The sequence below is a fragment of the Oryx dammah genome, unplaced genomic scaffold, assembly GCF_014754425.2.
Source record: "Oryx dammah isolate SB20612 unplaced genomic scaffold, SCBI_Odam_1.1 HiC_scaffold_25, whole genome shotgun sequence".
In the NCBI taxonomy this organism is placed as follows: Eukaryota; Metazoa; Chordata; class Mammalia; order Artiodactyla; family Bovidae; genus Oryx; species Oryx dammah.
Window position 1 is genome coordinate 96,040,918 of NW_024070209.1, and position 15,779 is coordinate 96,056,696.

General features: G+C 50.6%; 1 protein-coding gene across 2 annotated transcripts in view; it reads left to right on the forward strand.

Moving 5' to 3' along the window:
- Positions 1-15,779, forward strand: part of MVB12B (multivesicular body subunit 12B) — a 194,129-nt gene that overhangs the window by 80,411 nt on the left and 97,939 nt on the right. For both annotated transcript variants that reach the window (XM_040225144.1, XM_040225145.1), the window contains exons 5-6: positions 607-736; positions 3,239-3,361. In XM_040225144.1, coding sequence (XP_040081078.1) covers positions 607-736; positions 3,239-3,361 — 253 coding nt within the window. The remainder of the gene's footprint in view (positions 1-606; positions 737-3,238; positions 3,362-15,779) is intronic.

The following is a 15,779-nucleotide window of genomic DNA, read 5'->3' on the forward strand; positions in this document are numbered from 1 at the left end:
ACAGTATTGAATTGGGTTCATAGGAACACGTGGATTCAGCTTATTTCCTGTCCTCTCTATTGGGGGGAATGTAATGGCAACCCACTCCAGTATTCTTTCTTGGAAAATCCCATGGACGGAGGAGCCTGGTAGGCTAGAGTCCATGGGGTCGCGAAGAGTCGGACACGACTGAGCGACTTCATCTTCTTCTTCTTCTTCTTGAAAATCTCTGTAATAAAAAGTGAAAAAGAGAAGGCCTGTGTAGTGAAATGTGTTAACGCTGGGGGCGTCGTGTGCTTGTGTCCGAGGGCTGGAGCAGCGAGCAGGTTGCAGTCGTGGATTTATCCCAGGCTCCTCCTGGCAGAGGTGTGTGTCTGCCCTGTGGGCCCCTTCCCGGCAGTGGGCGTCGGGGATCAGGCCCTGAAGGCAGAGCAGGGTGACCAAGACTGTCCACTGCGACCCTGCCCCAGGCCGGAGCGGTGGCGACCCGGCCTTTCTGTCGGGCATCTTGGATGACCAGTCATTTCCACTGCCGGGAAGGGAACATGATGGGAGACATGGTGTTGAGAATAGAGATGCGGGCACCTCTGGAAGACTCATACCTCTTCTTGTGGTCCTTTCCTTCAGAGGAAGTGGCTTTTAGGAAGAAGAGGCTGTGCATTAAATTTATCCCGCGGGATTCAACTGAAGCGGCCATCTGTGACATCCGGATCATGGGCCGGACCAAGCAGGCCCCGCCTCAGTACACATTCATCGGGTAAGTCTCAGCAAGGCCAGGCTCGTCGCTGCCGTCTGCCGAGAGCTCTCAGGTCCCTCCCAGGGGCCAGGTCCGGAGACCTGTGTGACCCACAGCCTCTCGGCCGCCTGCCTCTCGTGGGCCTCCATCCTGCCTTAGCGCTTCTCTCTGCCCTTCCCACCCAGACGACAGCCAGTCCAGGACACCACCCTCCTGACCTCTCCTCCTGTGCTCACGCCACCTGCCCCACCTAGGGGGCTCTCCTTCCCCCTTCCTCCTATGTGTTCATCCTCAGGCTCTCAGGGGTCTTTCCAGATGCCTCGATCCAAGGGGCTGCCTCCTTTCCGACCACCAGGCCTCAACTCTCCCCACGGTTTATTCACCCCCTCACAGTTTAGGGAGCATCTCGTTTGGTGCACAGGGCCAAAGCCCCTGGATATGGCGGTGAGTGAGGCAAAGAGCCTGCTCCCCTGGAACTGATATTCAGAAAGGGAGAGACGAGCAACAAACAAGAAACCTATGGGTGAGACCTATTTCAGCTGATGAAGAAATGGGGGCAACTAGGAATGAGGGGTGTCTTTCCCAAGTGCAGAGGGGAGGTAGAGAGTCAGAAGGGGGATGGAGGGGTGCTGGCTATTCAAGAGATAACAGATGTTCACCCATCAGGCCTCTGAAATTCGGGTCTCTCAGATTAACAGTGTGGTAGATGGTTTTTGGCCTCTTGGCCACGTGCCATCTCCCTGGCTGACTTTGCAGGCTTCTTGCCTGTCCCTATGGGTCCCCAGGGATGCGTTCTCCACTTGACTTTGGAGGTCAACTTCCTGGATCTTGCTCATTTGAGCCTAAACCCTCCTCTCTACTCAAAAAGCCATGGCCTTTCCTTGAAGGCTGCACACAGGCTGGGAGGTAGATATATAGATGGATAGGTGGATAGATAGATATAGCCAGCTGTAGTGTTTGCTTGAAGCACTTGGGGAGCAAGTGTCACAGAAATGGAGTTTATTTTCATCTTGGTGCGCAACAGCTTGTTTGACTCTTCAGCTATGGAATCTAAATGCTCTTCTCTGAGATTTTGAGGTCCCTAAGAAGGATTCTGTGATCACACCCTTTCTACACACTCAAAACTCCCATTTTGCAACACGGTTTAAACTCATTATGTAAACAAGATTACTAGAGTAGAAAACAGTTAAGAAAATAACCATACTTCAGGTATCTTAGAAACAGCCACTTACATACAAATAGTAGAAACCAACAATTTAATAATTGCTACATCTATTATGTATATTCAGTTACTATGTGTATTCAGGTTTTTAAAATTACACCCTATACTCTTCAAAGATTCAATTTTTAACCAATTTAAGCAATTCTAAAGAATAGATTCTTACCATATATGTCTTGGTAATCAAAACTAGAATCCTTTTCTTATATCATTTTGAGAAGATTGCTAAATAAAGTATATTTTTGTTTCATCTTGGGGCAAAATTCTTTGCCAGAGGAAGACAATTCCAGTGTTATTTGTAAGGAAAGAAATTTCAGTGTTTAGAACTCTTAAGTCACTTTTTCTTAAAAATGGGCACAGCCCTACAGGTTACTTTGCAAAGGTTTGGGGTTGTCAGCTGTGAGGGACAGAAACCTCAGACCAGGAACAGCTCCTCCAAGGCCTGACTGTGGCCGTGACCGAGAGGTGGCAAAGTCAGTGCAGCTGATTAGACTCAACCAGCTAATAAGACACGACTGGTTGAGAATAGTTCCTGCAATGTACTGATACAGAGAAGCTACCAGAAGAATCCACTGAGCAAATCTGTCCTCGTTTTTTGGAGAGAGGACCTTCCTCTACATCCCAAGATGTGGATCTATGGGGGCAGCCGAGAAGTCGGAAGTTGGATGTGGCTGAGATAATCCGGTGACAATTCCAAAGAGTACACCTGTCTCCTGGGCACCTGACTGTGAGGTGGGGCTGGGCAGGTATGCTGGTCAAGTAACAGGAAGCCAGACGTGGCCAGTGGTCAGCCCCTGCGTCACCACCCTCAGTTGTGGTGGTTCATGGGGCACATGCCTAGCGCTTTGTGGTGCCAAGATGTCTCCCAGACAGGCCCTGAGAATGACGGGCAGTGAGGGGCCTTATCCTGGAGGAGGGGCGTGGCCTGGAGCTGGGTGGGGCCTGTTCTGGCAGTTCAACACCGGGCACAGGTGGTCTGCCCTCTTGAAGTGGATTATGGCACAAGTACCCTCAATGAAATGACAGAGTAAAAAGAATTTTGCAGACTCAGAACCGAGGAACACGTTGACAGCATATATGTAGGACGGCAGGCCCTGGGATGGAGCAAGGTGACCACGCCTGACAGGCCTACGGGGTTGGGACAGTTGCCATCACTTCAGGCTCTGCACCGTGACACCTTCAAGGGCCAGAATTGACTCCCTGAGGTCTGAGGCCATGACCCTCTGAAATGAGTCGGTCTGCTTTGTTGCTCAGGTCATTTTATGCTAAACCGCCTCCATGAGGATTTCTCTTTTCTCTTAAAGGGAGCTGAACAGCATGGGGATCTGGTATCGAATGGGCCGAGTACCACGAAATCATGATTCATCTCAACCCACAACGCCTTCCCCGTCATCCGTTGCTTCCACCCCAGCCCCCAACCTTCCCAGGTGAGGCCCTGTCTGTGGCACGGTTCTGTTATGCATGTCCCAGAGGAATGTGGTCTTGGGTCCCCCTGCGTAACTTCTTAAACACCTCCACTTAGGATCTGCAGAAATACTGCTGGAGCAATATACCTTTAGAGGAAATTTTGCAAAACCGGTTAGAAATCTTCATTACATGAATGTAAAAGCCGTTCTATGTTCTGTTGTACATATTCTGCAGGCTTCTAAAATAGCAGAATATGCAGCTTAAAATGGGCTTGTTATTCTAAAGAGTTCATAGCTGCAACCAGTCACATGATCTGTAGCTTTGCTGTTAGGAAGGCTAGCCATGGAAGGTGGAGTTCCTTCTCTGCCTTAGCCAGCAACTCGTTTCACTCTAGGAGAGTTGGTAAGTGATTTTGTTCATTTCCATATTGTTTCTTTTCCCAAAGAGGTGCAGACTAAGAAACAGGTAGTTCAGGTATGAGAGAACAGCGAGAAGTTTTTCAAGGGCTGTTCATTTCAATAGTTGTTTCCACAAAGAAACGTGGCTGAGCAGACTGGTCTCTGTACCTGATTTAACCTGATTTCCGCCGGAGCAGAAATCTGGTAATAGCAGATTACCTGAGTAGTAATCTCAACACTTTCTATCTGATCAAAAACCTCTGTATCGTTAGCAGTAAATTATTTGAGGACAAGGAGCAAACAGCAATGATAGACTGAACCTGAGAAAGGAATTACAAAAGTAAACGAGCAAGTAAGAAGTGGTGAGGCAGTGCCATGGGAGGTGGATGAGCGTTAACGAGAGGGGGTCTCAGAGCTTCTATCTGGGCGAACAGCGGTGACAGAATCGGTCAGGAGCAGGACAAAGCCGTTACTGGGCGCTTGCCCCTGCGCACGCCCCAAGGTCCACACCCTGCACCCCAGAAGTCAGAGGAGAGAGTGGCATGGCTGGTCCCTCACGCCCTGTTCTCCGCTGAGCCTCCCCTGCCTTCAGGGGAATGTGCTTGCAGGAGCTGGCAGCTCAGAGGCCTGTCCTTCAGGACTTTTCCGAAAGACAGGTGTTTCTCGCTCAAGACAGGTTCACACACCGAGAGTGGTGGTTAATCGTAACTATCCCTGGCCTCACCTGAAACTTGAGAAGTAGGTTCTAGTTTCACTTTGAGGTGAAGAGAAGTGAACAGCTTCCCAGAGCTTCCCAGAGTTGTGTCTTTAGTTTAGGAGCATGAGGCTCAAGCGGCTCAAGCAGCTCAGTTCAGCCCTTTGGAGTTCCTCTCTCACTGCCCCAAGCACCGTCACAGCTGTGATCACTTTCACACGTGCTCAGGGTCAGCTCAGACCCATCACCTGTGCCCGAGGTCAGCTCAGACCCATCACACGTGGCTGGGGGTCAGCTCGGACCCATCACAGGTGCTCGGGGTCAGCTCGGACCCCCTCACACGTGCCGGGGTCGGCTCGGACCCATCACGTGTACCCGGGGTCGGCTCGGGTCCATCACGTGTGCCCGGGGTCAGCTTGGGTCCATCACCTGTGCCTGGGGTCAGCTCGGACCCATCGCCGTGCCCGGGGTTGGCTCGGACCCATCACCTTGGAGAGGTTACAGCTGCTCCCTGTTGACGTCATATGGTCTGGAAGGGCCTAGAAATAGGCGCCACCTCTGGGCAGGTTTAACTTTTTGTGAGATAGAGCTCCACTATCCCAGTTAAGGTAGGAGGTGCGCCCTCTTCCCGCCCAGAAGCTAGCCAGTCAGCACGAGAGCACAGTCACTGGGAACTCCAGGGGATGCGGGAACACAGGCCACAGAGGGTCTAAGCTGGGGGTAACACGTCAGAAGGAGCCTTGTAAGGCTTGTGTATTTTATAACCTCTTGTTGTTCCGTTTATGGTTTACAATGGCTGCAAGAAAATTGGATCAGTTTCGTTTTACTTGCCAAATAAAGCAAATGTCAAAATAGTCAGTATAAAATGTATTCTAATTTGACTGAGTAAAGTCAGCCAGGGTGCAGTAGGATAATTGAATGTTACATTAACGCTTCCCTTGTCTGTCCCAAGCCTCCTCTCTCATTGTGCAGTCATTTATAGGTGGCCCACACACCTATGAGCCTCCTAATTCAACAGGGTTGGTTTTTTTTTAATGTTCTTCAGTTTTTGTATTGTTTTCCTATTGCATGTGTTTGATTTTTTTTTTAATGAAATGCTGATAATTCAGATTATCCTCTGAAGATCTGTGAAGTGATGAGTGTGTTATTCCGTGCGGCTTCAGATCCTGTGATCTGTCCAGTAGAGGAACCTGGCAGCTTTCTCTCTGGCAGAGAGCTGTGGGTGACGCTTGTGTTCCTGCTGGGGCCCTGCAGGGGGCCTTTGGGATGGAGGTCTCTGTGCCTGGTTCCCAGGAATGGTCTCTCTCATCCGAAAGCCTCCAACTTAGAACCAGCAGCCTGTTTTTCCTTTCCTGTTTTGTGCTTCTGCGTCTTTGTTCATGTGGACGCTTGTGCGTCTGATATGTCTCGCATTCCCTGCCTCGGATGTCAGCTCAAATACTGCCTCTTTCAGGAAGCCTTCCCTGAATGCCCTGTGCCAGGCTCTGCCCTCAGAGCCTTCTCAGCCGTTACCCCTTCACTTTGTGATCATGTTGTAACCTCCTGGAAGGCGGGGACTGTGTCTAGTGTCTGTTACTTCCCTGAGCTCAGCCCAGGTACAGATACGTTCAGTTATGCAGGAAATGCCTCTCCAACAGCCTGGGACCCCATGCTGCAGCCTCCCCAACCCCAACTGCAGATGACTCATGAGCCCCTGAAGACTCCTCAGGCTTTTCTGATTCTGAGAGGAAGACAAGCTGGTAGAAAACAGCATAGAAAATAATGAAAGAAAAACCAAGTTCTGACTCCAGTAAGCAAAGGCTTGTTACCTTTGGGTATATTTCTTTCAAGTCGTTTTCCTGTGTACTTTTTACGTAAGTGCTATCATATCACAAAAAAGCAAAGTCTGTGTTTCGCTGCTGCTTTCTCTCGTGAAAGCACAAGCAATACGTCAGCTGTGGTCTTTGTGTGGACTCAGGGATCAAGTTGCAAAGCCAGGGCTGCGGTGAGAGCGCGGTGAGGCAGTGCCCTCTACTGACCAAGTGTGGAGGAGGCTGGGGGACGGGCAGGCTGTTGGAAGCAAGGGTGGCGGGCTATTTTCCCAATTTCTCCTTTCCCTGGGGGTGGGAAGGAAGCCAGGGAGAGCCAGTAGCAGGCCTTGTTGCCTCTGTGAGCTTGAGTTTATGTCTCAAGAGCCAAAAGCGTGCTCTCTGCCTTCATTTCTTTTGTTGTTAACTCAGGTTTCAAATAATCTCCATTCGGTTTTTGGAGAGCTGTCACCCCTGTTGATCTTAGCCCAAAGGGGCAGTTGGCAAGATGGTGGGTCACCAGCCAAGGACCTCGCAGTCCTAACAGAACCGCCTTCTCCTTCCAGAGGCAGGTACTGCCCCGCTGAACGCGTGCTTCCTGCCCGTTTCTTCCCTGTTGTTGCAGAGAATGCCAGCTGCGGGGCCAGACGTGGTGGTGTCCTTTCAGGATGGGCAGGCCCCTTGGCTGTATCCGGCGAATGGGGCAGAGTATTTGAAGTTCATGGCAACATCCAGGATAAGGTGTGTTGGCAGAGCTCTCTTCCTCGTCCAGCGAATCTTTCTCTCACACACACATCTCTCCACTCGTTTCTTGGCAGTTTTACCTACGTGAAGAAGGGTGTGTCACTTCTCCCCCGGGGGCCTGGAGCCTCCATTTCTCCCTGGGCCCCAGTGCTGCTCCGTCCTCTGCTATCTGCTTCACGAACGTTGACCAGCAGGCTGGGCCTGGCCATGGGCCTCGGGCATGATCCTACGTGCCCACCCGCCTCCCGGGCTGGCTTCAGATTTTTGGGTCAGCCCGGTGTGTGTGAGCAAACACTGGTGTCCCTGGGTCCTGGCCCTTCTGATATCGGGATGGGTGCAGACAGAGCAAGCATCTTCCTTCCCCCTTCAGCCTGGGCAGCCCCCACCCCAGCTGTCATGTGATTCTGCCAGGACAAGAAGTTTCAGCTTCTGCTGGTACCAAGGTCTGGAAAATCTCGGGGAGGCAGGAGGACTTGCAGCTGATGGAGCGCCAGCTGCCCCAGCGTGTGGGAGAGGGAACGGTTCTGTGCCCTCCCACGAGGGGCCCTGGTGGGCTGTTGCCCCCCGGCTTGCAGAACGGTAGAACCCGTAGCTTGATAAAGACATCAGAGGCATGCTTATCAAATGTGCAGATGACACAGAGTCGTTAGGGAGAGCTGATGTGCTGAATGGCAGAATCAATACCCCACGTCTCCTCTACAGTCAGAGCATCCTGCCGCATCCAGAAGATGAAAGGTGATGGGTGAAAACGGACAGGGCCCCCCACGGTTCAAAACATCCAACTGCGCGGGAGCCAAACTGAGGAAACCTGGCTTAGCCGCAGTCTGTGTGAAGCGGGCACAGCCTTCGGTGCGTGGAATGAATGCAGCCTTATGCGTACAGTGGGACAGGTCACCTTGTAGAAGTTAACGCAAATCGAGCAGTGAGCTTGAGTGCGAGAAATCGCTGAGTTTTGATCTGAGTAAAGATGGGGCAGCTGGCTTCAGATGTCCAAATGGTTACCATGTGGAAGGGAGCGTAGAAGTGCCTCCAGGTGGGGCTGGGGCATTGAGAGCCCCTGGAGTTGGGGTGAAGTCACAGGAGGTAGATTTGGGCTTAACCTTTTAAAGTCAATAAAGAGAACTTACCAAGGGTGAAAACCCCGTGGCATTAAAGGAGCCAGCTTAGGAGGAGGCCGTGTGCACCCAATCGCTGGGAGGATGCAAACAGCGAGTGGATTTTTCAGGCTTTCAGCGGTTCTTCTTTAGCCCGTTAAGAAATGTGCCCCACTCTCCAGCCCCATCTTCAGGAATCCAGATTCAGCTGGCCTGCACGTTAGGGCCGCAGACCTCTTGCCCAGGGGGCGCTACAGTGGGCGCTTGCCACCCGGGTCTGCTCACACCGTGCCCAGTGCTTCTAGCCCGGCCTCCTTCAGCCCGTCCAGAACCAGTGTCAGTGGGTCGGAGCTTGGGGCCTGCGGGGTGGCGGCAGAGAGCCCTGTGTGGTGCAACCGGACTGGTTCCAGCAGCTCCTTCTGCCCGTTCTGCTGGCTGGGGGTCCCCAGCGGGGAGCTGCCCCCTAACTCTGCTCCCGCAGGCCTCAGGCCTTAGTCTGAGGTCCTGTGACCCTCCACAGACACTGTCACCCCACCCCACCCCACCCAACCCCTCGCCCCGGGAGGAAATGTTGTCTTCCCTCCCAGAGCCACAGGGCACAGCCTCCCGGGAGCCTCTCCCCCGTCAGGCGGGGGCTGAGCCTCCCTTATAAGGTGCGCGGCGCTGCTCTGAGTTGTTCAGGAATCTTCCGGTGATTTGTCAGCTTCCAGCAAGTTGTCAGTCACAGGTTCTGAGGTATGTTTCTTAGTGACAGACATAATTGTACTTAACTTTTCGCGTGGATGTTATCAATCTGTGACAGATACTCTGGGAAATGGGGCATTTTGATTGCAGAAGATCTGTCACTCGCGTTTACTCTTCCACTCAGGGACACCGGGATTCAGTCACAACTTTTGCATGTCCGTGTCAGGTTTTTGAGAACATGGATCCTCGCTGACCTCAGAAATGGTTTCGTCACTGCCATCCCGGGGCTGTCATCTGAAAGGTTAATGGCTCCTCCTAAAGGAGAGGCAGCATCCGCCGCAGCAATCTAGCATTCAGGCTGCGCATATGCAGGCCCCCCTCTACATCTGTTGCCAGGAGCCTGCAGGCTGCCGCACTCCATCCTGGCCCCCCGGCCCCTGCTTCCTATGGACGTAGGATCCACAGAATAAGCCGACAGCGGGGACGGAGCCTTGCTCACCAGCTGCAGTCCTGCTGGCTTAAAATCCTCGGGCTGCCTTCTGTCCATGTTTGTTTGTAAAGATGCTCTTTGTATGACTAGACCACACCTGTTGTGGCAGGACTTGAACGGGAGGCCCAGGGCTGCACAGAACAGGGAGGCTCTTTTCCCTTTCCGGCCGAGGTGCCTGCCCCCGCCCCAAGGGGCAGCAGGCTTGGCAAGGGGACATTTGCCTATAAGGAGGCCTGGCAGTTTCACCCCCTTTGTAGCTTTTCTAGGAGAAGGCTTCCCTGGTGGCTCAGCGGGAGAGAATCCGCCTGCCAATGCAAGAGTTTCAGGCTCAGTCCCTGGGTCAGGAAGATCCTCTGGAGAAGGAAATGGCAGCCCGCTCCAGTATTCTTGCTTAGGAAATCCCACAGACAGAGGAGCCTGGCAGGCTGTGTATAGCCCAAGGGGTCGCCGAGATTTGGACACGACTTAGCAACTAGAGAACAATAAAAGGAGAAAGCCCAGTGCAGAGGATTGGAGGGAATTCATTTTCAAGTTGAAAGCTGTTTTGTAACAAGGGTTCACCATTTATGAGAAGGGTTACATGGGTCCCACATGAAGGTGAGATTAGAAGGCGAGCCCAAGGGCCAGTTCTGGTGACGTTTCCCCCCACCTCCTGATAGCAAGCAATTTAGGACATGGATTTTGAGCTCCACTTCCGCAGTAGCAACAGTTCAGGGGTGCGTGAGCCCAGCAAGGGCCTGTGGGACCGTGCCCGTCTGCAGGGCAGGTCCAGGCACAACTGCGAATCTGGCTTTACTTAGGAGAACTAGACTTCCTTTTTGTTCACACGCACACCACACGCCTTTTTTGTTTCAGTCTGAAAATAGGACACACATGTTTGTATCCTTCCTGCTGTGACCATCCTTTGAAGATGGAGATGGTAACACGGCTTTGCCGCCGCCTCCCCCTGCTCACGGGCACCCACCCACCCAGCCAGCTAAAAGCACCAGCCTCCAGGGGCATCCCAAAGAGGAGCCTGCTGGAGGGGGTGGAGGCAGAACACGCAATCAAACTTAGACTCGAGGCTCCTGGGGCTCGGTGTTAATTTCACCTAAATAGCACACACTACATTCTTTATCTGGAACTTTAAAGTCCTAGGTCACCTCCCATCCTGTTAGGGTTTTCAAACACACACACACACACACACGTCCTTTTTTTTTCTTTTCTTCCAATTCGGAGCCTTCCCTGGCCTGTTACCTGGTCTCCCGTGAGTCAAGCCCATCTCCTCTTGGCTCCTGGGCACATTGTCCTCATCCCCCACCCATCTCTGCTCAGGCCATTGCTGTGTACCTCGCCGCCTGCCAGCCCCTGCTCCCCCTGAAAGCAGCAGAGTGGACTCCACAGAGTATGGAGGCCTGGTCCTGTCCAGCCTCCGGGCTCGGCCTCTCCCTTGCCACTTCCGGAAGGCCTTCCTCCCCTCCAGTTGCCCACACCCTGCAGTTTGGCATTTCACATTTCCCTGTTATTGCCGTGTTTGTTTATATTTGGTCTTGTGACCAGGTCTGCTGGCTTATTGATGACAGGGAGTCTCACATTCCTTTTTTTTTTTTTCCTCCTTTAAAGCCTCAGAAAAGGCTAGTCACAGAAATAGAAATGATAACATTGCATCACATATATCAAAATTTACCAGGTACTTTAGGCTGCATCCTCTCATTGGAGACTGTAAGTATTCAGTGGAAAATGGTGTGGCTCTAAAATGGTAGGGACCTTTGAACTCCAGATGCCTGGCACGTGGTGGCCAGTGTTTATTGAATGTATAAAGTGAGCTGATTAGACACATAGGGCCAGGTATCATATACATCTCTCCTTCCATCTATCCAGCCAGCCGGCCAGCCGACCGAGGCTTATACTTGCATTCTCTAGGTGTCAGGCACTATTCAAGTGCATTACAAAGAAAAGCTTGTCTAATCCTCATAGCGCTTCTTGAGTTGGGTACTGTGTTTTCCCTCCTTTTCAAAATGTGGAAACTAAGATCAGGGAGGTTACACTCCTTTCCCAACATGACACAGCTACTAAGTGTCAGAGCTGGGATTTGAACCCAACCACAGATGAGCTACCAACTCAATGGACATGAGTTTGAGTAAACTCTGGGAGATGGTGAAGGACAGGGGAGCCTGGCGTGCTGCAGTCCACTGGGTCACCAAGAGTCAGACACGACTTAGCGGCTAAACAGCAGCAGATGAGCTATCCCTGGTTGGCAGACTGTCCTCGCGCCCTGATTCTGGAGGTCACAGGCTCCCTGGTGTGAAGCATGTCCCTGGGGAGCGAAGCAGGTACCTTGAGGGGCCGGTGGTTGGGGTGCAGCTTCTCCAGGCTCCTTCGCAGCCACTGGAGAGGACTTCCCAGAGCCTGTGGTGTGGGCGGCACTCTTCCCGGGAGACGTGTGGATGTTGGCTGGGGGCCAGTCCTCTCGAGTTGTGATTGCTGCCTGAGGAGAGCATGTGGGAGCCATACCCCGGTGGGTCCCTCGACCAGCTTCAAAGCCCTCGATTACGCAGGGTTACAAGCGGTTTGATTTATTCTGGTGATTATGAGAGTGGTGTGAAAGAGACCTGCAGAGCGAGGTTATTTGAATATCTTTGAAATGCTTGTGCCGCAAAGCCTGGGCTGCCTTTATAACAGTACCCAACTTAGTTGTGGTGTCAGAGTAATTCTGAAGGTGAGATTTCATTAGAATACAGTTTGGTATTGTTAGATATGAATGATGAGTTTAGGCTGAGCGATATGCTTTTTGATATTAATTTTTAATATGGCTTCTTGGGAAGTCAGAGCTTCTGTTTAATGAAGAATTGACTAGTAGTCAATACAGCTCCCACCTCTGAGCAAGCCTTCTCTGTTTTCACTCTCTCGAGTCAGATTTTTGACAAGGTAAAAATCTGCTTGTAAACGTGTGATCTTTGTGACTTGGTGAGTGTCTTATTTTTCTCAGTGGTTATGATGGTTATGCAGGCTTGTTGCTGTTGTCCCAGAAGGCAGGGTTATAAATGTGAAACGATTCCCTCCAGTGTCTGCTTCTCAAATGTGCAAGTGCTCTTTGCACAGTGGGTGTAAGCTCTGGGGTTTGGAGACAGGTCTTTTTCAGGATTATGAAAATAGTTTTCCATGTGTCAGAACAGGTTTATCAGTTCACTTTAGGGTCAGTTCTGTGAACCAGACCATTTAGAGGAGGATATTTTACCTTTTATCAGAGTGGAAGCTGACAGTCTATTTGCAGGTAGCTCTCTGGAATATTTCACCTGGGTCTCTCCAGCCGCTGAACAAAGTAAAAATGAGTGTGAAGTGGAATTTCCTGGTATTTCACCACTCCTGCATGTGCCACCCCCACCCCACCCCTGCTATTCTATTTCAAGACAGGGTTTCAATGATTAATTTGGGTATTTAAAATAAAATTCTTTGCTTGTAATAACTTTTGAAAGGTCTTTGGATTTCCTCGGGTGGGGCTTTTGCCCATGAGTAGGGTGGCATTCAACTTGAACTCCCTCCTGAGCAGCAGATGTTTTGTTTCCAGTTGAATAATAATATTAATAATTATCAGAATAAATACAATTATCACCACCATCATTATTATTTCAGCTACAGGGTTTTGTTCTTTTTTTTTTTTTTTTGAGCATCTTGTGCCAGGCATTGTGTAAATACTACATATTGTGTTTAATCGTTCTAATCTTTACAACCATGCAGTGAGGTGAATAATCCTGTCCTTATCTTAAGAAATGAAGCTTGGAGAGATGGCAACTTACCCCAGGGCAGAGGGTTAGGATGGGAGGAGCCAGGATCAGAGCCCAGGTCCCTGTCTTCAGGGAACCTGCCCTCTCTGCCTTCAGGGAGCCTCAGGCATTTAGAATTTAGAGCCCTCCCCACCTCAGTGTCCCCTGCAGCCAGTGGCAGAGCCCAGAACAAACTCAGCCATCAGTGCTTCCAGACCAGGGCCCACATTCCACCACCCAATTAGTCATTGTTTCACTTTGTTTTCCACAGCTCTTGACATTGAGTGGGCAAGAAGGGGAAGAATGTGCCTTGGGTTCTTTATGAGGGTTTGTTTTCCACCCCAGGCCCCTCCCTGTCCTCCCTGTGCTCTCACGCACACGGGGCCTTTCATGAATCTGAGTTTTGGCAGGCTTGCTACCTTTGAATTTTGGAGAAGCGGATATTTTAGTAGGCTGGAAGAAGATGAAAAGCTCGTAGTGCCCATATGTTCCTTGTTTTTAAAAGCAAGGTCAGTGAGGTTTAGAGACTCTTTAAATATTTCAGTTTATAAGATGAGACTAGATCATCTGGAATGGACGTGCGGTGCCCAGAGTCCCCAGCTTGGTTTTTTCCTTCTGTAATGGAGGTAGGTGTTTTGGCATTGTAGGGTTCAAGTGTAATAAAACTTAAATGCAGTGCATAAATGCCATGATTTGGAACGTCGCTGCAGCTATGAAAGTTAGATTCCCCCCCCACCCTTTTTTTCACTCCCCTCTTTTTTGCTTGTCAAGTAATCAGTGACTTGAAAAATAGCAGATTGGTCCAAGGATGGTAGTTTCAGAAACCAAAAACTCCCAAGCTTTAGGGGCGTACAGTCTTTGACATTTTTCTAAGAAAGTGTTTTCTTCATTCAACTAAACCGTCCCCAGTTGAGATTAGACATATGTCCCAAACTGTATGGATACTGTACTTTGAAATACTACACAAGCACCCATTTTTAGTTAAGACACTGCCACCCCCTGCCTCCGTTTTCTCTTGAATTTTGCAAAACAAATGACATGGTGGGTGTTTTTCTTGATCCCAAGTTATTTATAGAAGCCCAGCATCCAAGTGACTGTCCAGCCCATCCCTAAGGATACAGTGAGGGGGTCACTGGCATGACCTGTTGATGCTGGCATGTGGGCAGGAGGATCAAGTTTGGGACCAGGTCTCACCTCCCTGTTACCACGTGCCTGGGAGGTGAGATGCTGGTCACCTGCCCAGGTGCAGGCGGGGGATGGCTGTGGTCATAGCCTCGGTAGGACCTCCGAAGGCCCAGAGAGGCGGGCCCTTGACCTTCATTGTTTTCCAGGACCTGGCCTCCCCCCACCCTCCGACACCCCACCCCATGGAGGAGGCAGGAGCTCCGTGCTGCCAGCGTTTCCTGTCCTGTTCCCTGCACTCTTCATACCTCTCCGATTCTAAATTTCAGAAGTAATTTGTCAGTCTAGAGGCGGGAGTCATTAATAACCATTATTTAGAACTGTCGAGTCTTCCTCTGTGTGTGTGTGTGTGTGTGTGTGTGGGTGTGAGTTAAGCATCCAAAAAATTGGCCTTGTTGGTGGCAAACAGGGCATCTCTATTGACAGATCAGGCCCGCCCCACCCCTGCTGGCCTTTCTCAGGTCCAGTTATTCCAAGTCTGTCTTTAATCACCAAAAAGGGCAGTGGCAGAGTAGTTAACGCATGTCCTCCTGGAATTCATTAGTATTATTACCAAAGACCGTGTTGTAAATTGTTAATTTTTTTTTTTAACTGCTTGGAAAAAATGTCTAACTATTTCATTTTAATGTACTTAAAGAAAAAAAATTTGTTTTTTCCTTGTCAAACATTTGAAACAGAATAGTTGAGAAGCTGGGACTTAGATTGCACTAGGGTGTGCTCTGCGTGGTTGCCTTTAGTGGTGCTGAAGCTGTGTCACGAAGCTGGGACTTAGGTCGCACCAGGGTGGGCGCTGCGTGGTCGCCCTCCGTGGCGCTGAAGCTGTGTCATCAGGTTGGGGTGCAGTTTGAGCCCCCCGAATGTCCAGCGGCAGTCACAGAGAAGAGTCGGCATTCAGTGTCTGTTAATGCAGGCTGTTATTCTTTAACATTAAAATTCCACTAAAGGACTAATAATTACTGTTAATATCTTTCCGTGGAAACTTACAGTAAAGGAGCAATAGCAGAAACAGTATTTAAGGGAGAGCTGCCGGCATGAGAAGAATGCAAATAAGTGTTATTAGCCTAATGATTTTGCCGTCGCCATGGTTGTGCAGCAGCTCTGTTGTGAATATGTCATCCGGCACCCGTGAATTTGGAAAGTGTGTCAAAACACAACTTCAATTAGTTTGCTCTAATTATGGCTCTGGAGAGTTTGTAACTACATCACTCCTCATTAAAAGAGATTTTCTTATATGGATTAATGTAATATACAAAGGAAAGTTTCAAAGTTCCCGACGCCATTTGCTCCCGCAAGGAGCAGGCGCTGAGGAGACATTCTGGATCCCAGGTTTCCTGCTGCCCGCTCGGCTGGGCAGCGGGGCTGGGCAAGGGGGGCTGCATTGGCCAGCTCTTCCCTTCCTGCTGGAAGAGGCCACTGCCAGAGAAGCTCTGGCCACATCCACGTCCACAAGAGGGTAACCGAGCCCATCTCCAGCTTCTAGAAGAGAACCACTGATCGGAAACCATCAGGACTCCCACTCCCACCCAAGCTCCTCTGTGGAGTCTGGAAGCAGAAAGATCTCTGGACCCACCATGGCCAAGTTCAGGGTGCGAAGTCAGCCTTTGTCCCCGTTTTGGGGGCCA